General features: G+C 42.8%; 1 protein-coding gene and 2 non-coding genes across 3 annotated transcripts; all 3 read left to right on the forward strand.

Moving 5' to 3' along the window:
* The first annotated feature begins 3,908 nt into the window (after nucleotides 1-3,908).
* rassf5 (Ras association domain family member 5) lies at nucleotides 3,909-14,768 on the forward strand. Its single transcript, XM_034287133.1, is given in 6 exon segments — nucleotides 3,909-4,809; nucleotides 11,916-12,026; nucleotides 12,760-13,072; nucleotides 13,288-13,343; nucleotides 13,345-13,404; nucleotides 13,515-14,768. Coding segments are annotated over 6 exon segments (801 nt in total). The 5' UTR covers nucleotides 3,909-4,692; the 3' UTR covers nucleotides 13,659-14,768.
* A 4,565-nt stretch (nucleotides 14,769-19,333) lies between these two features.
* trnas-aga lies at nucleotides 19,334-19,415 on the forward strand. Its single transcript has one exon. It is a non-coding gene; the product is annotated as a tRNA-Ser (tRNA).
* A 3,629-nt stretch (nucleotides 19,416-23,044) lies between these two features.
* On the forward strand, nucleotides 23,045-24,826 carry LOC105008999. The gene is made up of 2 exons (XR_004574635.1): nucleotides 23,045-23,074; nucleotides 23,281-24,826. It is a non-coding gene; the product is annotated as an uncharacterized LOC105008999 (transcript).
* The last annotated feature ends 1,395 nt before the right edge of the window (nucleotides 24,827-26,221 follow it).

The raw sequence follows: 26,221 nt of genomic DNA on the forward strand, positions 1-26,221 counted from the left end.
CAGGTTATGTCACTCGTAGGAATCCTCCTGTGGTGGTTTTTTTTTTGTCCCTGTCACTCTCCCTTCCTCCCTCCCCCTCTTTGACCCTGTCTCTCTCTCTCCCTTCCTCCCTCCCCCTCTTTGACCCTGTGTCTCTCCCTTCCTCCCTCCCCCTCTTTGACCCTGTCTCTCTCTCTCCCTTCCTCCCTCCCCCTCTTTGACCCTGTGTCTCTCCCTTCCTCCCTCCCCCTCTTTGACCCTGTCTCTCTCTCTCCCTTCCTCCCTCCCCCTCTTTGACCCTGTGTCTCTCCTTTCCTCCCTCCCCCTCTTTAACCCTGTCTCTCTCCTTTACGCCCTCCCCATCTTTCACCCTGTTTCTCTCACTTCATTCTTTAATTTCTTTAATTATTTGGAGACCAAAGTTTCTCTGAGGACATTTAATGCCTCTCACATCTGAATCGCCATCCTCCCCTCTTCCTTCTCCCTCAGCTGTCATCTCTGTTCCCCAACTCTCCCCTTCACCTCCTGCTTTCTCTCCTGCCCCCTAACCTCTCTCTAGCATTATGGCTAGCCTTTCTCCTCCTTACCACTTGTCACCTCAGGGGCTCACCCAAACACGCCAGTATCTGGGTATCTCAGGGGTGTTCCCAGGGCCTCACCCAAACCAAACACGCCAGTATCTGGGTATCTCAGGGGATGTTGTCTGTGTACCTCTATCTGTACCAACTCTGTTGTTTATCATGGTCGTCCGGGGTTTGACAGTCATATGACAGCCCTACTCTTGGTAAACATGTGGGGCCCTGAGAAACTTCACTGACTTCCTCTGCTTGCACTACAGCATAAGGTACCCTTCCACAAGACTCGCGCATGCACATGCAGGTACATAGACACACAGGCACACTCAAACAGTCACTCTCAGACTCACTCACAAGCTCACAACCAGACACTCACAGAGACATAAACACCCACAGACACCAGAAAAGGGTTTCTGACTTCCTGCTTTCATGTTAGCAGAATCAGATGTTGTTGCTATTGAGGTCATGAGTACTGGCAGGTGCTCACGATCACACACACACACACACACATGCACAGGCATACAAGTAGCTTTTTTTTATTGTTGCGCATGTATGTGCCTGTGTGTATGTGTCTATGTTCTTGTGAGTGTGTAAATCTGTGTCTGTGTTTCCATTTTGATTCTGGCACCTGTGTTTTGGATCTGCCTACAACAAGCCAGCTAACGCACACACACACACACACACGCATGCACACACACAACACACTCAATACACCCACATCTCTGTCACTGTGCAGTGAGTGAAATAACCCAGCATGCCTCCAGTAGGAACCCGGCAACGGTTGCCATGCATGATAGCCAAATACTACATGGTTACACACACCTTTTCTCCTTAGGGAGTTTTTCCTAGCCACTGAAATTCAACACTACTGTTGTTTGCTCCTTGGGGTTTAAGGCCGGGTGTCTCTGTAAAGCACTTTGTGACAACTGCTGTTGTAAAAAGGGCTTTATAAATAAATTTGATTGATTGACCTTTTCTGTAATCATCTCCTTGCGCCACGCGTGAACAGAGAATGAGAGGCTGATCGAAAACATCAAGGGAAACATCAGAAGGGTGTAGAAACAGACACCTTGTCAGAGGGTGAACAGTGTTTTGTCAGAGGGTGAACAGTGTTTTGTCAGAGGGTGAACAGTGTTTAGTCAGAGGGTGAACAGTGTTTAGTCAGAGGGTGAACAGTGTTTAGTCAGAGGGTGAACAGTGTTTTGTCAGAGGGTGAACAGTGTTTAGTCAGAGGGTGAAGTGTTTAGTCAGAGGGTGAACAGTGTTTAGTCAGAGGGTGAACTGTGTTTAGTCAGAGGGTGAACTGTGTTTAGTCAGAGGGTGAACAGTGTATGGTCAGAGGGTGAACAGCGTATGGTCAGAGGGTGAACAGCGTATGGTCAGAGGGTGAACAGTGTTTAGTCAGAGGGTGAACAGTGTATGGTCAGAAGGTGAACAGTGTATGGTCAGAAGGTGAACAGTGTATGGTCAGAGGGTGAACAGTGTATGGTCAGAGGGTGAACAGTGTATGGTCAGAGGGTGAACAGTGTTTAGTCAGAGTGCGAACAGTTTTTAGTCGGAGGGTGAACAGTGTTTAGTGAGAGGGTAAATGGTGTTTAATCAGAGGGTGAACAATTCTTTGTCAGAGGGTGACCAGTGTATAGTCAGAGGGTGAACTGTGTTTAGTCAGAGGGTGAACAGTTTTTAATCAGTGGGTGAACAGAGTTTAGTCAGAGGGTGAACAGTGTTTAGTCAGAGGGTGAACAGAGTTTAGTCTGAGGGTGACCTGTGTTTAGTCTGAGGGTGACCTGTGTTTAGTCAGAGGGTGAACAGTGTTTAGTCAGAGGCTGAACAGTGTTTAGTCAGAGGGTGAACAGTGTTTAGTCAGAGGCTGAACAGTGTTTAGTCAGAGGGTGAACAGGGATGCTGAGCTGAGGCCCGCAATGGAGGAACAGTCTATCTCAGCAACCTGGTGTGAAGGCTAGATGGCTCACTGTTTGGTCTCCATGACCGACTGGCTTTCTCTCCCTGTTTCTTTGAGCCTACACCGGCATCAATCAATACCTTTTTCCGCCCATGCCTCGGGAGACTGGTGCCTAGTAAACGCTGACTGGGTTTATTGACTAACCTGCTGAGGCCGGAGGGGATCCCCCTCTTCCTCTCTCTTCAACAGTAAAGAGGGCCATCGGCTTGACGATCACCGGAAGTTGCTGACCTGAGGAGAGACAGACAGCTGTCTGCGGTTACCTCTAGAGAGAGAGCGAGACAGCTCTCCTAACAGTCTATCGGATTGTAACAAGCCAGTGACAGGGGGGATGGTGTGAGGAGACGGACAGGCGCTATGTCTTTAGTAGAGGCGTTCCCTCTCCCTCCCTGACGGATGTACTTGTGCTCCTGATCAGCCCCAGAATGTCAGTGTAATGCTGTCATGTAACGCTGATGCACACAAGCCCACACACAAAAGAACCTCCTCGGTTGCGACAGGAGTTTCTGTTCATAAGGTCAAAGTCTGGAGCTGAAGGGACAGGGTCAGGGGTTGGAGGTCCTAGTCGTCTGTTCCCCGAGGGGGGTGATTGCGTGACCGCCAGTCTTTTTACTCTGGTTTACCATGTATTAAATATCGAATGGTTCAAATTCCTCCTCATTCAGATAGATTTGTACAGTCCATCGTCACTGATCGGTGTGTTTGTGTGAACAAATGGATAATACTTCAGTAAACAGGCATCAAACATGATCAGTCTTCTATTGTCCTCCAGTCGTTTGGAGGTTTCTCTCTGTCAGCAGAACTGAGGCAAAGTAAATAATGAGTGTGGCTACTATACATCAGGTACCATGAGCTGTGACACTGCAACTCTCTCTCTCTCAGAGGATATAGCAGAGCTGGGTGCCGTTGCTTACAGGAAGAGAGAATGGTGGGGGTGGAGTGGAGGGAGGGTGTTTCGGCAGCTCTGCAGAGAGCTTGTAGGCAGATAACAGACTAAAACCACAGATGGTTGAGCAACACTGCAAGAGAAAGGGGGGGGGGGCGGTGAGAGACAGAGAGGGGGAGAGAGAGGGGGGAGAGAAAGAAAGAAAGAAAGAAAGGGAGAGAGGGAGTGATCAAGAGACAGGGAGGGAGAGAAAGAGGGGTTGAGGAAGGGAGAGACAGGGAGGGAGAGAGAGAAAGAGGGAGAGACAGGGGAGGAGAGAGCAAGAAAGAGGGAGGGAGGGAGGGAGGGAGGGAGGGAGGGAGGGAGAGAGAGAGAGAGAGGGAGAGAGAGAGGGAGGGAGGGAGGGAGAGAGAGAGGGAGAGAGGGAGGGAGGGAAGGAGGGAGAGAGAGAGAGAGGGAGGGAGGGAGGGGGGGCTGGTGGTGCAGCAGCTTCTTTGTCAGTCTCTGTGTAGTGGAGAGGAGGAGAGGTCTTCCCGTCACCAAGCACATCCGTGTGTGGCTGCAGAAAGAACGGGACTCTGCGCAGAGACCGTTGCAGCCCGGAGACACGCAGAGCTAGCCGAGTGTGTCTATGTGTGTGAGAGAGCCTGACAGTGTAGTAGATGTGTGCGCTGTAGACGGTGGATGTATCTCATGGCTCTTATCAGCTGATCAGATCTCACTGCAGCGAGGCCGTTGGGTTGATTTGCATACGTCCGTGTGTGAGGCATTCCCAGGTGAACAGGGTTAACTGGAGACCAGGCTGTAATCGGAGGCTAAGCTGTGATGCTTCCACCATAACACTAGCGTGTGTGTGTGTGTGTGTGTGTGCACGCAAGATACCGGTTTCAGAGCACACACGACAGGAGGAAGTGACACATCTCTAATCGCGCTCTCGGATTTCCTGAAACCTCTCCGGTGGCACGAGGAGCGGCGGTTGTACCCGAATCTGAGGCGATCTCACCTCTCTCCTCACCTCTGATCCTGGAGTCACAGCCTATCCTGGACGTCTGTAGACACTTCTGTTGACCGGTCGCTGGGGAACTTGGATTGTGAGAGCTCTCGTTGGCGCGTCTCTATACTAACCTGACAAGGGACTGGGGCTCCTCGTGAAGGATGTGAGGGCCGTGAGTGTCTGGATGCCCCTACACACAGGGTCTTTCCCCCTGTGGGGCAATCAGGTTGTTTCCTGCTCTGTTGGTTGTGTACATAGCTGAGAGAGATAGAGAGAGCTCATATTTAGCCCCTCAATGACCGGCAGCAACAGCATGAGCAGTGGCTACTGCAGTCTGGACGAGGAGAGCGAAGACTTCACTTTCTTCACTGCAAAGACCACCTTTTTTCGCCAGCCCAAAAAGCTACTTAAGGTACGATCAAGATTGAAGGAGGGTATGTCTTGCTTGATGTTGTGTCAACATTCGGCTGTGAAAGGAGAAGCACTAAGTTAAGAGGAAGTGTGTGTTTTACTGTGCGCGCACGTTGTTGGTGTGTTTGTGAGTCTGGTGTGTTGTGACAGAGACGTGTGTTTGTGTACCATCTGGCATAGCCTTGAGCAGCTATCAATGTAGCCATGCTGGCCTCAGGAGAAGTTCTTCATAGCTTTATTTTGAAGGGAATATGTAAAAGCAATGTCAAAATGGTTCCATCCACAACTGTTCGCGGTTTCCGTAGAAACAGGGAAGTTAGTTACACAGTTACACATTCTCTCTACCTCTACACTTTATTCCTCTCTCACCCTCTCTTTCTCCATCTCTTTCGCTCTCCCTCCCTCTCTTATTCTCTCCCTCTCTTTAACTCTCCATGTCGTTCATCTTTCTCTCTCCCCCTCTTCCATCTTCCTCCTTCTCTCTCATTTCATCCATCCCTCCCGCCTTCTATTTTTCTGTCTTTATCTTCTGCTTTCTTTTCACTCAGCTGGTCAAGGTTACCGTAGCAACAGAGGATCTAACCGAACTCTGCTGTGTGATTAGAATCCATCAGAAATGCATTGTGAATGTTACACCACAGTGTTGATGACATCTTCCGCTGGTGTGAGGATGTGTTAGGGCTTCATTTGAATAACAGTCAGAGCAGGACTGTGACTGGACATTTCCAGGAATATACCTCACACACACGCACACAAACAGTGTCAATGTTACCTCAATACCTCTGCTCCCTGGTTTGGAAAGAGCACCATCACTAAATAATTCAGCCCTGACCTCAGTCTGTATGTCTTGTCTCTCTGCAGAGTTGCCAGGGAGTAGAAAGTTAGCGATGGGTTAGACTCTAAAAAATGCAGGTACTAATTTGAGTGTAGGACAACACTGTGCTACCGTCCCGTTGTAGCAACAGTCACTCTGTAGGAACACAGCCCTGTTGCTCACCGGCTGTTGAATATGAAAAACAGACATGCAAATATATACCAGTCTGTATGCTCCAGTCTGCCTGCATTCATAGACATTCGCTGTCTGTGTGCGCACGTGTGTGTGTGTGTGTGACTTCACTCTTCATATTTTGTACAGTGGTGCCAAGGTAACTCTTCAACCCCTAACCCCACCCTTACATAAGGTATGTGGTCCAGACTGGAAGATGATTCACTTTTGGGTTTAGATTTCTCTTCCCAATTTCATGGAATACATGTATCCAAGATCAGTGTTTTTCCTAGTGTTTTAATTATTTCAGTGGGGTAATTCAGTAACTTCATCATAAACATTAAATCCAAATAAGTTAATCAAAATCACAGATTTTCAGTGGGATTTAACACTGAACTGATGTGGTCATTGCAAAATGATTTCATTCTTCTGGATTGATTTTTCTTGTGAATTTCATGTTTGCTTAGCGTCATTATCTTGCTGGAAGACTACAGCCAGGTTTCAGCCTTCTGGCAGAGGCAGAAAGGTTTTTGGCGGTTTACAACCCTGCTACGGGATACCCCAAATAGCACAGCAGTAAAGTCACTGCCTTGCAGTTAGTGGTATTATAGGGTCCGATTAGCCCAGGGGTTCCATGGAGTGGGGTGCAATTGGCCTGGGGGGGGGGGTCACACTCTAGCGACTCCTTGTAGAGGCTTGCGTGCCTGTAAACTCCGTCAACGTTGAATGCCGGAGAACCTATTTCCTCCAGGGCGATTTAGACTTCCTGGTTGATGGATAGTGATCTAGACTTCCTGGTTGATCAAGCAGTATGGTAAAAACCAAGACAGCATCACATCCGCAGGCTCTGAACAGGTCTGTGGGAGATTGTTTTGACGATGCAAAGCTTTTGTTAGAAATTGAATATGATGAAATTGCCGAGGGAAATGGGGCAAAGTAAAAAATATAAATATATAATAATGGCTTGGTACTTAACTGATGACTTAAAATATCTGGCTCCAGGACCAGTGGAAAATGACCTCAGAGATGTGATCTATTCAGCCCAGCTGACTCAATGCTATCACGAGTTAGATGATAGTACTGTAGCGCTAACATTTTATTACCATTGAGGATTTTTTTCAGGCCTCCAGTGATTTGAGTCACCTTTATTTGGGTCATTCTATACGCTCAAATCTCCGATAAGATTGGAACAGATTACTATAGAAACATAAGGTTTGGACCAGCAGTTTTCTCAGAGGACTATTATATTACATATTATACCTGTCTAGATCCTGTCTCACCAGTCCTGCTCCATAGACCTGAACATCTCCAACCGCCCCGGCTGGAAAAACATTACCAACACTACACACATACAGTATTTACATGCATTCATTAACAAACTCCCTCTCTCTCTCTCTCTCACACACACACACACACACACACACACACACACACACACATTGATTTATCTGGAGCAAAAGGCTCGGCTCTGGAAATAATTGCTGGAGAAAAGAGTATCTCTTCTCTCCCCCTCCTGTGTGTGTGCGTGTGGTTACTGATATAAAGCACTCCCTTAGAGCTTTGATACAGTGGAAATGAATGAATGAGTGAAAAACATCACCACCGTTTATAATTAACACTGTAGACAGATAGACAGATAAAGAAGGAGCATATCAAGGAAAGTGAACTAGACATGTGAACTAGAGTGTGTATGTGTTTATGTGTGTGTGTTGAAGACTGATGATGTTGCCCCCTCTCAACATGAGTCAAACATACCTTCAAGACAGCACTGATTAAATTTTACTGTACACAGACACACACACAGACACACACACACACAAGTTTGTACAGCTACCCTCATGGGGACCAGAACATTTAAATTGCATGCTCCCTTGCCCTAAACTTAACCCTAAACCTAACCCTTACCCTAACCTTAACCTCAATAAAGAAACATTTATGCCTAAACTTTACCTAGATGTAATGCCTAACCTTAAACCTATACTTAACCAACAACGCCTGGACCTTAAAGAAACCCCAATTCTAACTATAAAATAAATTGTAAGTTTGACCCAAAACCTAAACCCTGAGCCGGAAATTTACTTTTGGCTCACGTGGACCGGCAATTTTTTTCTGTTTTTACTATACTCATTGGGACATTTGGTCCCCATGAGTTCAGTAAGACCTAACTCACCCACACACACACACACACAGACACACACACATCCACAATTACAACCCAATTATCTGCATCTATTGGTAGACCTGAAGGAATGTGTATGCTCATTCAGTGCAGCAACATCATTCCCCGGCACACCAAACGCATACAGTACTCTCTCTCAGTGTGTGTGCATTGCGAGTGCCTATGTTTGTGTTGTTGGGTATCTGCTGGCTGCTGATCACATGAATGGAGAGTGGAATTGGGGAGATAAAAAACTTAAAAAACAAAACGATTTGCTTACACAGAGAAACACACTAATGTGATAGAGTTTTCCTTTTTCTCAGACATTTTGCCGCTTCGCTGGAGGAAAGTGAATTTGGTTAAAGATAGGAGGCCAGAATCCCCACAAAGAGCAGTAGGTCTCACTCAAACCCACACTGTGTCAGTGCATGGATGCATCTTAAACTGCTGAACTACTAGGCCACATACATTTCTGTTGAAATTAGCAAAAATAGCTTTCCAAACATTCACAAACAAGTATTTATCTGGAGGAAGTCTGAGTGGCCAGGTCAGAGACAGCTGAAACTTAGCTGTTACTGGCAGAGAACTCTTTGTTATATATCCCTTATTCTAATGGTCTGTTTGATTAGAATATTCTGTCTAGGTTGTATTTCAACCATGAGGAAATAAAACGTAATACATTTTACACTTTTACAGCGTGTTTCATCAGCCTTTGTACAAATCATCATAAAAAAAGAAGGAAAAACCGACTTTTTAAAACCGACTTTTGAAAGGACTTTAGTTAGAACGTGTGGCATGGCTTTGGTTCCAGGATTTGCTTGCACTTAAGTCACATCATTCTGTATCCATTCACGTTCACTTTGTTGGTAATGTTTTCAATTTGGATCATTAATCAGTAAAGCCAGTTCAGACAGGAAACCCAAGTGGTCATTGCTCCAATCACTATCAGATTTCATACTGACTATTTAATCGTCAAGTTACTCAGTCTGATGCGTGCAGGTCATAATAACATGCAGGTCAAATCCACCCTCCACCCCTGCCTCCACCTGTTTGGTTCTGTGTTCCTTTTGTGGGTGCGTACTTTGCTCACTGCCAATGGGGATTGCTATTAATTATATTAAGTTATGTTGGTGATATTGTCATTAGATCATGTAATGGCAATGTTGTCTCAGAGGAGCAGCACCTGATGCCAAGACCTGTAATTAGTGATGGCCATACGAGGCTTCATTACCGTTCTTCAAGCATCTGGATATTATGCAAGCAGTGCTAACTGAGAATTTGTTTTTCAAAATAAAAGCCATGATTGAACTATATAAAGGCAATTTAGTTAGCAATCTTGTCCATTTTATGTTTGATGTCCGTTCCAATATTGTTCGTGTCTGTTGTTTTTTACAGACTAAACTAAATGTTGGCGTTTTCTATCAGAGCTGTATAAGTTGCAGAGATACCATTTTAGAACTTCTATATGCCAGAAGAGTATATTTTCAACAATATATTTTGTTTAACCAATTTGTATTCAGTCGACAATCTTTCTTCCAAATGAAAATATTATGGATTAATGGGTGAAAGATTTGTATTTATTTGTCAGGGTTAACTGAGAAATCTCTCAGAGACATTTGCATTGTATCTGTCAGTGGATTTCAGATTGTGGGATACCTCTAGTTAATCTGGGTTGGCTAGTTAGTCTAGGTTATCTAGTTAATCTAGGTAGGCTATTTAGTTTAGGTTATCTAGTTAATCTGGGTTGGCTACTTAGTGTAGGTAATCTAGTTAATCTGGGTTTGCTAGTTGGTCTAGGTCATCTATTTAATCTAGATAGGCCAGTTAGTCGAATATCAGGACACAGAGACACAACTTAATGTTATATTTTGACATTTTAAAATGCTGCAATCTGTAGGCTAAAAGAGACAGTAGAAAAATAGAAAGCACCGCTCAATGGGTAATGACAAATTAGCCCCTCAGCAGATTTTCCACAAAAGACTAACAAGGGCCACTTATTAATCCATAATCAAATGTGAGATGACAAAACAACTGCCTACAAATATACATGGGGTTTCATTTAATTTCTTTAGCCAAATTGTGAATTTTCAGATTGTTGATAGGTTTGACCTCTTGTTACCAGACTCCACCAAAGTGAGGTGCATTAGTGGGGTTCAACTAGAAGACCACAGGTTAATCATCCAGAAGCTTTTTGAAGGAAGGTTGCATTGCTTGAAACACATTATGCTGATAGTAGCACCTCCTTTGAAATTGAGCCCCGTTTGCAAGAGGCTCAAGTGGTTCTCCACATGGAGAGATGTGCATGGGTCTGAGTGTTGTCTGGGTCGGCTGGTTTACTTTCTCTGGGGTTTGTAAGGGTGTGGTGGCGGTGTGAATGGGTGAAGGATTGTCCTTCTGGGCTATTGTCCTCCCTCTGTCTCTAGGTTTCTCTGCATTCTTCTTGGAAAGAGATTGTATGTATATATTTAGCAGCTATGAAACATTCAGCCACAAACACAGGATTTCCTGGGAAACATGATTGTTTTCCAGATCTGAAAGGTCAAGGCAAGGACATTTCAATTGGACATTTGACCGCTTTTTCCAGGTATGCCTTTAAGCAACTTGGATTGTTAAGCATTCATATAACCAGGTATGCAAATAGTAACAGACATCAGCAGACACTGTGTTACACATATACAGTAGTGATGTGCCAATCCTGTAGCTCGCTGGTTTGACATGAATTTGCATGCTGTCTTGACGTGTAGTTTGAGCTCGTGGCTGTTTAGAGACGGTCAGTTTGTGACATTTAGACCAGCTTGCCCAATGCCAAGTCTGTGTTCACATCTCATTAACTCCTGCTGTGTTGTAACATGCCAAGCCAAACACGCACACACTTTAAAACTAAGCCATGGACATTTTCTACAAACACATGCTAAACACACAAGGAATTACACTCCACTCAAGATGGTTGAAATATATATGAAAGTTAATAGTCTGTGAGGAGAGGAAAACACAACATACTTTTCACACAGATGCAGCTGCATATCTCTGCTGTTGCGAGGCCTGATAGAAATGCTACACACACACACACTCATACACAACTGTACTGAATGAAGCAACCTCACTCTTTCGCGCCCTGAGGATAACCATACATAAATGATTCCTGTCCTGCATTCTCTCCTCGCCCTCCGATACTCCGTCTCCCTCCCCGCCATGTCCTAGAAAATGAGAATGAAAAGGAGGAGAAAAAAGAAAAGAGACTTACTTATTACTCGGGATGCATCTATAAATAACCCAGTCAAACTCTGTGTTGCTAAGGCTTGCTCAGCAACCTTGTCTCCCTCCTCATCGTTCCTAACCCTCCCCCGTCACTCCCCCGTCTTCCCTTATGTTCCCCCCGCGGTCGGCTGTACAGCCGCACAGCGGGATGGGAGGTGGGGTTTTTGCTTTGCTGCGGCCGTAGCCAGGGCTGGCTATAGCCTTTTCGGGACCCAAAGCAACATTTGATTTGGGGCCCCTTCTCCCCTAGCGGCCGTTGGCCCCCTAGTGGCCAGGGGCCCTAAGCCAACTTAGGTTGCTTATGCCTAGAACCAGGCTTGGTCGTAGCCATGGAAGAGATGGAGTGGGTCCGAATGACTTTACAGCTTGGTGTTACGTTTAGTGGGGAGGGAGGGGGAGATTAGACCAAAGATGTAGAATCCCTGAACTAACATGGTGAACATCAGGATGAGTGTGAGCTGAATGAATAAAATATCAAATGCCTTTGCGCTCCCTGAAAACTCCACCCTCTAACAGTCCGTGTGAAAGATGACATCCTCAAGGGTTTGTAGTGAGACTGAGAGAACCATCCCTTAGCCCTCATAGGGGAACTCTATAGGTGTCTTCATGTCTGACTCATCATGACTGCACTGTCTCAACTTCCCTGTACTGCTCTTCCTGTTCCTCACACCGCCTGTCGTCTCTCTTCGTCTCTCTGTGTTTTCAGCAGAATGAGGTCAAAGAAGAGGAGGGAGGGCCCAAGGTGCTGTCGGAGGAAGAGGTGCGGGCCAGGATAGAGGACTACAACTCTAAGGTCTCAGAGAATGGCATGAGTCTGGTGAGTGCCACAAAACACACGGCCAAGTATGAAGTACAAAGTCAAAATGCATACAAGTATGATGTACAGAGTCAAAACACACAGCCAAGTGTGAAGAACAGAGTCAAAATGCACAGCCCAGAATGAGTACAGTGTCAGAATATATTTGTACCTCTAGCTTTGACAATACGGTTGTAATAACTGTCATGCTAATAAAGCAGAATTTTATTGAATTGAATGTACCTGTAAACTTACATTCTCATCTCACTGTTACAGTGCCAGATTATGCCAAGCTGAACGCATATGTAGACACATTCAGCATTGCTGACACGGACATATTAAACACAGAAGATACATTACCCGTTATAGACACCAAGGCCTGTCTCTGTCTCTCTCTCATTCAGATTCAAATTGCTTTACCCACGCAGTATAGTTGTACAGCATTTCATGAAAAAGACAGAACAATGCAATGACGATGATGAATCCTTGGTAGGGCTAGTTACCATTATTCAGGGAATCATAGACATTTCTTTGGGAGTATTTCTCATGTTAGGCAGTGACTACACAATCTGCGGGTGGTCATGTGTTTTGGTGTCCTTATCAGTAGTGACTAATTCTGGAATTTGTCTCAGTTTTACCTCAGTATGTCTCAGGCATAACTCAGATATAACTCCCTTCCATAATGTACTGTTGAATATTTTACACCCGATTTGGCTCGGGACATTTATTTTTGAAAATGCTTTCACCCCCCCAGGCTACTGACGGTTCCTACACTGGCTTCATTAAGGTCCGTCTCAGGCTGAGTCGACCGGTCACGGTGTCCGTTATTGAGGCGGGGGGAATAGACGCGCAGCCGGACCTGGCAGAAAAACACCAGGAGGGGGCGGGAGGCGCGATGAGTGACAAGCGGACGTCGTTCTACATGCCCACCGACTGTGTGAAGCAGATACACATCAGTAGTTCTACCACAGTTAAGGAGGTCATTCAGGGCCTGCTCAAGAAGTACATGGTGCTAGATAATCCACGCAAGTTTGCCCTGTACAGACAGACACACCGAGATGGGCAAGGTGAGTTAACCTACACAAATATTACATGTTATACTACTGTTAATGTATGTTAAATTACACACAAGCACACACACGTTACATGTTGCACCACATACAAAATATTAAGCTACACACACAAAACATATTGCACTACACACAACATATGTTAAACTACACACACATTGCGTATTACACTACATACAACATTTGTGAAACTATACACATTGCGTTTCCAGATCTGTTTCCAGAAGCGTCCTTCCGGGAGCGTCCTCTCGCCCTGAGACTGGAAGCGGGGGCCAGACGCCGAGCTACTCAGCTTCGTCCTCAAGGAGAACGAGACGGAAGAGGTGGAGGGTAAGACGAACACAACACAAGCGTACTTTGTGTCCTTTTATCATGAAGTGGTACGTAATTGCCATCTCCAAAAAATGCGTAATATCTGCCCCTTCTCTCTCTCCCTCAGTGGCATGCATTCTCTGTTCCTGAGCTGCAAAACTTCCTGGTGATTCTGGACAAGGAGGAGACTGAGCGCGTCCGATTGGTAAAGCAGAGATTTGAAGCCTACCGAGAGAAATTGCAGAAGGCGCTACAAGAGAATCAACCCTGACCCGTCACTGTTGACATCTCAGTCGTAATCCCTCGCCCCAACCTTTCACTCCTCTGTGGACCCGGGGAGAGACAGGAGCCCACCGAGGCTCACAGACTACTCCCTTCAGGACACAGCCGGCTCCTCCCTCCCGCACAACCTCTCTGGAGAAGAGAAGATGGGTTGAAAAAAGGATGACTGGACAGGATGCCAAGAAGAAAATAAATACAGGCATTTCCCTGCAAGTGGAAAATCCACACTGAACTAATGGACTCTGACTTGTTTTTTTTTTTGGTTTCAGATATCTGAGTTCAGCCTGACAATCTGACCAGATGGGTCTTCTGATGTTACACTGATTCTCAGTTTGGTCTGACCGTGTTTTTAATATTCTATTGCTGCTGCTACTGCAAGTGTTACTTAATTACTTATGCATGAGTTTTGACCTTCTTTATGTGCCCCTTGGCCTGCAGAATGATCTAGAAGGACCAGACCTTACTGTTAGAAAGCCATTAGAAAATTCCATTGCTGTATGTTTCCGATATCAGCTTTCATGTTGTCCCCACGTGGCTGCCTGGGCACAAAGGTTAAAGGGGTCAGCATGAATAGGGGGTGGTAGGGTTTGGTAGGTGGGATGGGATAGGTGGAACTTTCTGGGGTCAGGGTAGAGTAACACGAAATAAATACTTTAGACCAAACATTTTCAGACACCTCTCATATCATTCCCAGAGATGTATGGCAGTTTTTCTCTTAGAGTTGCTCCATTGAGCTCAGGGGGCAAATTGTTCATCCAGCACTGATGTTAGTGTGCAAGGTCTTGTTCAAGTCTTATGCAGTCATTTCACAGACCTGTTTGTTCACCCTTACTGCAGATATACAAATGGCTACCTACTCGAGGTAATCTGTTCCCAATAGATCTCAACCTGTTATTTATTCACCCTGTCCTGCATAAGCATAAAATGTCTGCTGGTTTTTTATTAAACATTTAGAAATAGTTCAGTGGGAAATAGATGCACTTCTGATGCTTCTTGAACTTCCCAACCTTCAATCACTAACTTCTGACTCTTAAGCTGTAAATGTACCCCCTCCATTTTCTCTGATAGGTGATGGCCAACACTGAGAGGGAACTATGCCTAAATAACACAGATTGGGTGTCAAAGGGTCATACCCTGAGGGAGTCATTAATGTTGTCAGGAAAAACACATTGTGTTATTCACTGAGCTGAGAAACACACACCATCACACCAAAGTTAATAAATGTTTTCCCCCTTGCCAATTCTGTTTGTAGTTATGGCCTTGCTTCATATCACCAACTTCCCAGCAGTTTCAGGGGAGTTGAAAACCAAGACATGAAAAGAGAGCACATTCCCTGGCCAACAACTGTGACTGAGCTCGCAGGCATCCAAACTACAAGAGGAGACTTTTTTATTCCAATGATGTTTATCTGAGTGTCACACAAATATGTAAACATTGAAGGGCAAATCATTATTATTGATTACAACTACTGTTATTTGAATTGGTGTGCATCAGGGCTGAAGATAGTAGTAAATATGTTAAATGAGAGTTAGTACCTGTGTATACCAGTGAGTCTCATCATCCAAAACCGCATGCCCTTCAGAGCCATGAGCCGCAGAAACACCCCTGTACCCATCCCATGTCCTAACCCAAACCCTGTACCCAGCTAGCCTTGCACAGCCACCTGATCCCGCAAGCTCAAATTAAAACTCTACACAGATATCAATCTGGTCGAGCTGTGATTCAAAAGGTTTTGGCGTGGGGCATTTTCCGATGGGCGTTGAGAAAAGTTCATTTGAATGCGATTGGCTTGACCTTGCAAGTACCAAAAACAAAAAAAAGAATACAGCAGAGGAAAAACATTATCACAAAAAAACTACTTCATGTTGAACATTGCTGAACGTTCATGAGAAATCAATCTGTGTTAGTACTCATCATTACCAGACCACACCCATAATTCATGAAAGTGTGCTGATTGGCGCGGTAATCTGTATAGTGTTTAAATGTGAGCTTGCGGGATCAGGTGGCTGTTCAAGGCTAGTATCTAGGCCTAAATCCTAAAACACCAATACACCCTACTCAGTATCCAGGTTGTTCCTGCTGGCAGTGCCTTTTTTCTATGTAGCCGTGTATCAGTGTGCGTGTGCATAAGCATTTGTGTGTGTTTGTACAACTGGTATCTAGATTTAAATATATATCACGTCTCCTTTCCTTTCCACCAACTTCAACCCCAAGATTACATGTCTGCAGTGGAACCCATAAGATTGTGTGTGTGTGTGTCTGTTACATCGGCGTGTGTGTTTTATTTCATGGTTCACTTCTTTTGACATGGTGTTAGTGTCAGAAGAAGTGGACAATCAATGCTTTCCAGCAAGCCCCGTTGGGTTAATCTGGATAATTAAATGTGTATATTACAGGTATCTGTGAAGCTGTAAAGAAACTTAAATAAAAATAGCATCCTTTAATGATTCTCTCTCCTGTCTCTTGTGTTTATCTGGTGAGGAAAGTTTCCTACATGGACTCATCATATCTCCTGGTTAGACTCATAGCTCTTGGGTAGACTCAAATTAAGTAAGTGTGCTAGTTTTTGGCCAAAACTGTTCAAATCTATTTATCTGGGCAGTACGTGTTTATTTGGTCATCAAAATACTATGTAACATTTCAATGAATAAAAATGAACAATACAATAAAAAATGTGGGACGTTGGCAAAGTGGGGATGATGTCATAGTCCACGTCGACTTGTTACATCGCACAATAACGACACAATCCGTCAGTAATCCTGTATTCACTGCAGCGTGTGCATGCAGTGTGCGTGCTGGGCTCTTCACTCCTTACGGATAGCGAATATAACTACGGGGGAATAATCTGACGGGTGAAAATGTGATATCAAGTTTGGAGGGGACAATTACATAACATTTTTAAGAGCAATTTTTGAGGGGCACACCAAACGTATTTTTGTAATACTGTTTTAGTTTGCACCTTCGGTTTGCTTGCTACTGTAGCTCTACAAATGCAGCTATTGCATGTGAACCCTACCAACATAAAACAAAATGACTGGATTAACCCCACGTTAGCTACGTGCATTGACTGCCTTTCAGAAGTTAGACACGAACAGTCACCTTCCCAGCTAAGGAACACTACATACACTGCACTGCAAGTTTCTCTCAATTGACTCGAATTCAAACAGCTGCAAAAGCTGGTTGATGTTACTGTAGCTTGCTGGTGTTAAGAATTTTACGTGTATCAGAATTTCTGAAGAAGGACGAGGCTCCGGTCCAAATGGAAATTTAGCACAAAGATTTATTAATATGAATTGATAAGTCAAAATACATGGAATACACTGCAGCGGTCAAATATTTGCTCAACCCTCAAGCTTCCACAAAATATTCGCCCCGAATCAAGATCGAACATTGGTTTTAATACTCCCGCCACAGGAGCGGTTACTTTTCACTCTCGTGAGTAAAACCCATCCTTATTGGCCAATGAGGAAGGACATGCTCTAACTCTCGGTCATAGATCAACAGGTTCTTTGCATACAGGTGTGAAATCTTAATCAGGTTACAGTAATTTACATTCTATTGTCCTAACCTAGACTAGAACATCAGGGGGCTGGAGACAGAAGGTCTCTTTGTGCTGTATAGGGGGCAGTTTCATTTGTATGTTAATTGTGGGGTTTTAATCCTGTCTCTCTATCTGAGCCAGGTGTAAAGTCTGAGTTAGTGTGGCTGAGTGTAATGTATGGAGTTCTAAACTTTTTATGGTTATTGTATTCAATCATATTTCCCTAACCTGGCTGCAGCATACAATTTAATAAAACAAAAACATAAGAATACATGGTTATTAAATCAGCATTATTTAAACTACATTTATCTCAACACTGGCAAACATCAGCTAACCGCTAGCTAACATAACGAGTGACCTGTCATTCAATGCAGAGAAAATGAAAGCTGGTGACGGTTAAAAAAGTTTTTTTATTGTATTGAGTGGTAGAAGTAAAGAAATGTCTTAACATATGCTTTGCTTGAATGACTAAAAGTCAACCACCAACAACAGACTGTCAGATTCCCACATATGCACCGCACCTTCACTATGTGCCATTCATAGATGTGAAGCATACTGTAGATGGGACATAGTTCTATCTGACGTTTCAATAGCTCCGCCATCTTACTTGGGACCAGTTTGGAAAAGTCAAGCCACTTAACACTAGTCATGCATGGTGGTATTTTGTGCAGCAGTAATTTGGTCCAGAAAAAGGATAAACGATACAAAGGAGATGGGAAACATTGTTCACACATCAGTAATTCGTGTAACTAATGATAACATACTTAACTTTACATAACATGTTTTTAATCAAAGAACAAGAAAGTTAATCCAGCCTAACCGTAGCTGTTGAGCTATGTAACTTTACAGTTTCAGAATCATGTTTTTTAAATTAACGGTCTCAGCTAGCTTGCTACAGTAAAGTATGAATTAAAAATGCACATAACGTATATGAAATAACGCGTTTTCATAAAAAAAGTATGGAGATGTTGGGTGGCCTTTATCGACAAAAAAGTAGCCTTGTTCTCTCATATTTCTGTCCTCCAACTACTATGCTACAGGTAGCCTAACAAATTCAGTCAGTTTAGCGTACTGTTACTAAAATAGTGATTTATACCATGAAATTTAATTATATTTGTTTGTATATAAAAACACATACATAATTTAAAATCACAGTTAATTCTCTTTGGAAATAAAGAAATATACACTTGTACTATATTTAAAGTACTATCCTGTATCTTCCTACATTAGACCATTCCCATTTTGTATTCTTAAATTTATAATTAATTGAAAACTATTTCAAATGAATTTGTTTGTTAATATGATTGTTTGTTAAGTGATTTTATGCATTATACTATGTTTAGCATGCACCCCGAACAAGGATGAGACTTTTACTGATGGTTTTATGATGTTTAATTCTTTATGAACCATAATCCGTTCACCATGTCACCAACGTAAGAGCTGAAATGTATACAAAACATGTACCCGATCAGTTAATATGGTTCACAATCACATGCTGTCTTACATTTGTGCAAAACTAACATTAACAGACAAAATGCTAATTCTCAACTGAATGAACAAACCTTTTGCCTCTTCGGAAGGGCTGCAAGTATGAATTTGTCGTTTACGGCAAGTATGAATTCGTCGACACTCCGTGACAAAGTTATTGCCGTTTCTTTTGGAATAAGCTACCTGCTATGAACTGCGCTCGCAGACGCGCGCGCTTCCAAAACGAAAACAAAAGCGCATAGCTTTAGACCGGAAGTCCGTTTCAATACAAAGGTTTCAAATTAAAAGACAATCACTATATTTTTGTAACAAAATATACATATGGTTATTTACACTATGCATGACAGTAGCTATTTGTATATTATTAAGGAAATGCAACTGTTATAAGAACTGAAATGCCACTTCTACCATGTGTGGGTATTGTAGATTGTTTAGAACAGGTCCCGGGTAAGATGGCTGTCAAATTGCTCCATTCTGATTTATAGGGGCTCTATGACATCAGCCCATCTACTGTTCTATTATCTATGGTGCCACTGCTGAGAGTTGGGGGGCAGTGGATCAAACCACTGTGAGGAAAACGGCAGGGGTGACACGTCTGTACCCGGAAAACAAGTCCTTCAATAAACTGTGGTGTGGTTGTCGTGGCCGAGTGGTTAAGGCGATGGACTAGAAATCCATTGGGATCTTCCCGCGCAGGTTCGAATCCTGCCGACAACGGTTGGTCTTTTCTAGTTCCCTGAAAAAGCCGTCTTTAATGCAAAGAAGCAGTTAGCTCTGAAGCGGAACACACAGCCTTCTATGAGGGGCCATCAGGGACATTATTCAGAATTAACTCTCACAAACACATGTGAAATGCTCTTACATACACTACTGAAACACTCTCATATAAACAACTGGAAGATTATTCGCTCGCACACGCTACTGAAACGCTCTTACACATTCAAGTGAAACGCTCTCACGCATACAAGTGAAACGCCCTTATATACACTACTGCAAAGCTCTCATTCATACAAGTGAAATGCTCTTTTATACACTACCGAAAAGCTCTCATACATACAAGTAAAACGCTCTTATATAGACTACTGAAAAGCTCATACATACAAATGAAACGCTCTTATATACACCACTGAAAAGCTTCCCGACTGTTGTCGCATTTGAGAAGGTTCTGATGGTCTACGCTGCTGCCTCGGTTATGCTGCTTGCAGGCTGTTGGGCAGATATTAGTGTTGCGAACAATGTGGCAGACGATCAACACGTGAACCTCGCTGTGAATTGCGCATTTTTGTTGAGCGGAAGGCCTTCCGGTTTTACTGAAACACCGTCTTACACACTATAGTTAAATCCTTTCACACATTATAGTGAAATATTATATAGGGGTTCGCAGAACCGATCCCTCGCGGACGCGATATACAGTACATCCCCGACGGATCGGTTCTGCGAACCCCTATATAATATTTAACTTTAATGTGTGAAAGGATTTGGAAAATCGAGGATAAGTGACGAACCCTTAAATGATTATAGATGATTATAGTACAGAAGATATAAAACACTTATAAATACATTAAATATACACAAAACAATGTATTTTTATTGTTTGTTTTTTTATAGAAAGACGTAATGCAATTAACCGGATCGACGCTTGGATGGTTGAAATTAGCACGTTTTTAGAATTTCGGACTTCTTGAAAGATTTCCGCGGATACTTGAGTTCGCGAATGTGGAACCGCGGATAGCTGGGGGAATACTGTATGTATATTATATATGTCCCATAGGATGGTCATTTCTCCGGCTTTAGGCTGGACAGTCCGGCTCAAAATAAGTAATTTCATTGGTTACATTTTCGTGTCTTGACCTATCAACACATGGCTAATTTTAATATTCAAATGAGCCATGTGTTGATTCGCCATAACACCTGCTCACCGCAGTTGCTACCACCAGGCTGTCAATCAAGCTCTCAGCGACAGAGAACGTAACATTAACTAGAGTCGGTTGTTGGACTGAAATTCTGAAAATGCTCATACTTACAAGAATAGGCAAAGCCTACACATCTGAAACAGAAGGTGCTGTATTTTTTACCCTTCATCTATCCAGATAAAAACATTAAGAACAGTTTCTGTATGATGTTTATTAGACCTATGTATTCTGAATTGGAAGGGCACTTTGTCATGAGCTGTATCTTGTATATTTATTATTAGCTAAGTGGTATGTGTATGCACCTTTATGTAATCTGGTGGAAAATATAAGATATTCCTTTATTTGTCCCACTATGGGAAAATTCCAATGTTACAGCAAAGTGGATAGAGAAAAAAACAGTAAAACAAACAGTAAGAGTAGGAAAATAAAAAAATAAAAACACTATGTACAAGAGAAAAAACACTAAGAATCCACCAACAACAGATAACACAAATAGTAGCAGGAGCAGCAGTTGCACATGGGCAATAGATTGCATGGTGAATATGGAATGGTATTGCACAGTAATTATTGCACATTGTTATTATATATAAATATCATATATATTAATTAATTATTATTATTGATGCCAGGAATTTTAATATATTAAAATTTAAAACGGGATCATACCAAACAAATATTTGTTTGCATGTCCCTGTGGATGCAAAGTGTCCTCCTTTTTGATGTGAAGGAAATGGCCACCTTAGTGTCCCAGGAAATAAAACACAAAAACTCTCTCAAACAAAATTGTTAGAGAGGGCAGGACTTCAGAGAGTTACAGTGAAAAAATAAGAACAAACAAAAAGAGAATAAAAGTTAAGAAGTAAAAAAAAAAAAAGGAAACTCAAAGGCGGGAGTAACGTAACAGGCAGTATGCAGCTTTCGCACACGCGCACTACAAATCATCTTAATGTATATAGAAGCGTTTCACTTGTATGTATGAGAGCTTTTCAGTAGTGTATATAAGAGCGTTTTACTTGTATGAATGAGAGCTTTTCAGTAGTGTATATAAGAGCGTTTCACTTGTATGTGTGAGAGCGTTTCACTTGTATGTATGAGAGCTTTTCAGTAGTGTATATAAGAGCGTTTTACTTGTATGAATGAGAGCTTTTCAGTAGTGTATATAAGAGCGTTTTACTTGTATGAATGAGAGCTTTTCAGTAGTGTATATAAGAGCGTTTTACTTGTATGAATGAGAGCTTTTCAGTAGTGTATATAAGAGCGTTTCACTTGTATGTGTGAGAGCGTTTCACTTGTATGTATGAGAGCTTTTCAGTAGTGTATATAAGAGCGTTTTACTTGTATGAATGAGAGCTTTTCAGTAGTGTATATAAGAGCGTTTTACTTGTATGAATGAGAGCTTTTCAGTAGTGTATATAAGAGCGTTTTACTTGTATGAATGAGAGCTTTTCAGTAGTGTATATAAGAGCGTTTCACTTGTATGTGTGAGAGCGTTTCACTTGTATGTATGAGAGCTTTTCAGTAGTGTATATAAGAGCGTTTCACTTGTATGTGTGAGAGCTTTTCAGTAGTGTATCTAAGAGCGTTTCACTTGTATGTGTGAGAGCGTTTCACTTGTATGTATGAGAGCTTTTCAGTAGTGTATCTAAGAGCGTTTCACTTGTATGTGTGAGAGCGTTTCAGTAGTGTGTGTGAGCGAATAATCTTCCAGTTGTTTATGTGAGAGCGTTTCAGTAGTGTATGTAAGAGCATTTCACATGTGTTTGTGAGAGGTAATTCTGAATAATGTCCCTGGCGGCCCGTCATAGCCTTCCCTCTTGTGTTGTTCTGAGACGATTTGAGGGTTTAGAGCAACAGGCTGAAAGAGATTAATAGAAATAAAAATTATACAAAAATGTAAAAAAACGGGGCCAATTGATGACAGAAAACAGTGGAAGACCCAAAACGATGACAACCAAATTAAAGGTATCTTAAAGCACTGAAGGAAATCGAATGTAGTGCTTGATCTGCATCTGACAGAGCAAATTGGCATCACAGTACACACTTTGACAGTGAGATGTCTTACAAGAAATTGCCGTCTTTGACTTCTTAGTAGAAATGTTACCTTTAAGCACAATAGAGCGTCCTCTCGCCCTGAGACTGGAAGCGGGGCCAGACGCCGAGCTACTCAGCTTCGTCCTCAAGGAGAACGAGACGGAAGAGGTGGAGGTAATACGAACACAACACAAGCGTACTTTGTGTCCTTTTATCATGTGGTGGTACGTAATTGCCATCTCAAAAATGCGTAATATCTGCCCCTTCTCTCTCTCCCTCAGTGGCATGCATTCTCTGTTCCTGAAATGCAAAACTTCCTGGTGATTCTGGACAAGGAGGAGACTGAGCGCGTCCGTAAAGCAGAGATTTGAAGCCTACCGAGAGAAATTGCAGAACCCTTAATGCAGATATACAAATGGCTACCTACTCGAGGTAATCTGTTCCCAATAGATCTCAACCTGTTATTTATTCACCCTGTCCTGCATAAGCATAAAATGTCTGCTGGTGTTTTATTAAACATTTAGAAATAGTTCAGTGGGAAATAGATGGTCTTCTGATGCTTCTTGAACTTCCCAACCTTCAATCACTAATTTCTGACCCTTAAGCTGTAAATGTACCCCCTCCATTTTCTCTGATAGGTGATGGCCAACACTGAGAGGGAACTATGCCTAAATAACACAGATTGGGTGTCAAGGGTCATACCCTGAGGAGTCATTAATGTTGTCAGGAAAAACACATTTGTGTTATTCACTGAGCTGAGAAACACACACCATCACACCAAAGTTTAATAAATGTTTTCCCCCTTGCCAATTCTGTTTGTAGTTATGGCCTTGCTTCATATCACCAACTTCCCAGCAGTTTCAGGGGAGTTGAAAACCAAGACATGAAAAGAGAGCACATTCCCTGGCCAACAACTGTGACTGAGCTCGCAGGCATCCAAACTACAAGAGGAGACTTTTTTATTCCAATGATGTTTATCTGAGTGTCACACAAATATGTAAACATTGAAGGGCAAATCATTATTATTGATTACAACTACTGTTATTTGAATTGGTGTGCATCAGGGCTGAAGATAGTAGTAAACATGTTAAATGATAGTTAGTACCTGTGTATACCAGTGAGTCTCATCATCCAAAACCGCATGCCCTTCAGAGCCATGAGCCGCAGAAACACCCCTGTACCCATCCCATGTCCTAACCCAAACCCTGTACCCAGCTAGCCTTGCACAGCCACCTGATCCCGCAAGCTCAAATTAAAACTCTACACAGATATCAATCTGGTCGAGCTGTGATTCAAAAGGTTTTGGCGTGGGGCATTTTCCGATGGGCGTTGAGAAAAGTTCATTTGAATGCGATTGGCTTGACCTTGAACTAATCAAACCAAGCAATAATTCACAACAACAAAAAGTACTTCAAGCAACAGCAAATAAACAAGCAGATCAGTAAATGTAGCTGTCAGCTACTATCTGATTAAGAACTCTGAAAACGACTATTACAATTTTTGTCACCAACATTTGTGCATCAAAGGCACCTTAGCAAGTACCAAAAACAAAAAAAAGAATACAGCAGAGGAAAAACATTATCACAAAAAAACTACTTAATGTTGAACATTGCTGAACGTTCATGAGAAATCAATCTGTGTTAGTACTCATCATTACCAGACCACACCCATAATTCATGAAAGTGTGCTGATTGGCGCAGTAATCTGTATAGTGTTTAAATGTGAGCTTGCGGGATCAGGTGGCTGTTCAAGGCTAGTATCTAGGCCTAAATCCTAAAACACCAATACACCCTACTCAGTATCCAGGTTGTTCCTGCTGGCAGTGCCTTTTTTCTATGTAGCCGTGTATCAGTGTGCGTGTGCATAAGCATTTGTGTGTGTTTGTACAACTGGTATCTAGATTTAAATATATATCACGTCTCCTTTCCTTTCCACCAACTTCAACCCCAAGATTACATGTCTGCAGTGGAACCCATAAGATTGTGTGTGTGTGTGTCTGTTACATCGGCGTGTGTGTTTTATTTCATGGTTCACTTCTTTTGACATGGTGTTAGTGTCAGAAGAAGCGGACAATCAATGCTTTCCAGCAAGCCCCGTTGGGTTAATCTGGATAATTAAATGTGTATATTACAGGTATCTGTGAAGCTGTAAAGAAACTTAAATAAAAATAGCATCCTTTAATGATTCTCTCTCCTGTCTCTTGTGTTTATCTGGTGAGGAAAGTTTCCTACATGGACTCATCATATCTCCTGGTTAGACTCATAGCTCTTGGGTAGACTCAAATTAAGTAAGTGTGCTAGTTTTTGGCCAAAACTGTTCAAATCTATTTATCTGGGCAGTACGTGTTTATTTGGTCATCAAAATACTATGTAACATTTCAATGAATAAAAATGAACAATACAATAAAAAATGTGGGACGTTGGCAAAGTGGGGATGATGTCATAGTCCACGTCGACTTGTTACATCGCACAATAACGACACAATCCGTCAGTAATCCTGTATTCACTGCAGCGTGTGCATGCAGTGTGCATGCTGGGCTCTTCACTCCTTACGGATAGCGGCAAGGTGGAAAGAATATATCTACGGGGGAATAATCTGACGGGCGAAAATGTGATATCAAGTTTGGAGGGGACAATTACATAACATTTTTAAGAGCAATTTTTGAGTGGCACACCAAACGTATTTTTGTAATACTGTTTTAGTTTGCACCTTCGGTTTGCTTGCTACTGTAGCTCTACAAATGCAGCTATTGCATGTGAACCCTACCAACATAAAACAAAATGACTGGATTAACCCCACGTTAGCTACGTGCATTGACTGCCTTTCAGAAGTTAGACACGAACAGTCACCTTGCCAGCTAAGGAACACTACATACACTGCACTGCAAGTCTCTCTCAACTGACTCGAATTCAAACAGCTGCAAAAACTGTCATCGACACCTCTACAAGCCTGTCAGCTGTAGATATGTCCTCTGCAGCAGGAGGAGAAGATCTTCCATCCCCGTTTGCTGACATTCCTGCCCTAGTACATGACCACAGCTACCTTCCCGTCCACTTCGATGGTCTTGTGGACAATGCTCTCATGTACATTTCAGGTAAAGGCTAACATAAAGTCAATTCTCCCTATAACCAAAAGTGCCAATAGTCAAAATCTTGGGGAAAACAATCTCACGATTGTCCAAAAAGAGAAGTGTTCCCTTAATTTCCCCATGCTTATTAATGATTATTGTTTTAAGTTATGATATTACTATAACTAAAATGTCAGGATTTGTTGTGTGACGGGCTCTGAAGAAGCTGTCGTGTGATGTAGATGGAGATCTGGTGATTCCATCAGAGGGAACAGTGAGGGTCGTCAGGGCAGCAGAGTGGGTCATTTGGCAGTCATCAGGCAGTACCAGACAATCACAGCCCATCAAACTGCTTGAAGTTGTTTACATTGTCCGAAAAAGGATCGGTTCAGAGGATGTGTTTGTGTTAGGGGAGCACATCGGCGAGACGCAGTATGGGATAGACAGCCACCACCACATGTTATTAAAAATGTGTCCCTGTTTTTTAAGTTAAGGCTGCACCACATCGCCAG

The sequence above is a fragment of the Esox lucius genome, chromosome 17 (assembly GCF_011004845.1).
Source record: "Esox lucius isolate fEsoLuc1 chromosome 17, fEsoLuc1.pri, whole genome shotgun sequence".
Lineage (NCBI taxonomy): Eukaryota > Metazoa > Chordata > Actinopteri > Esociformes > Esocidae > Esox > Esox lucius.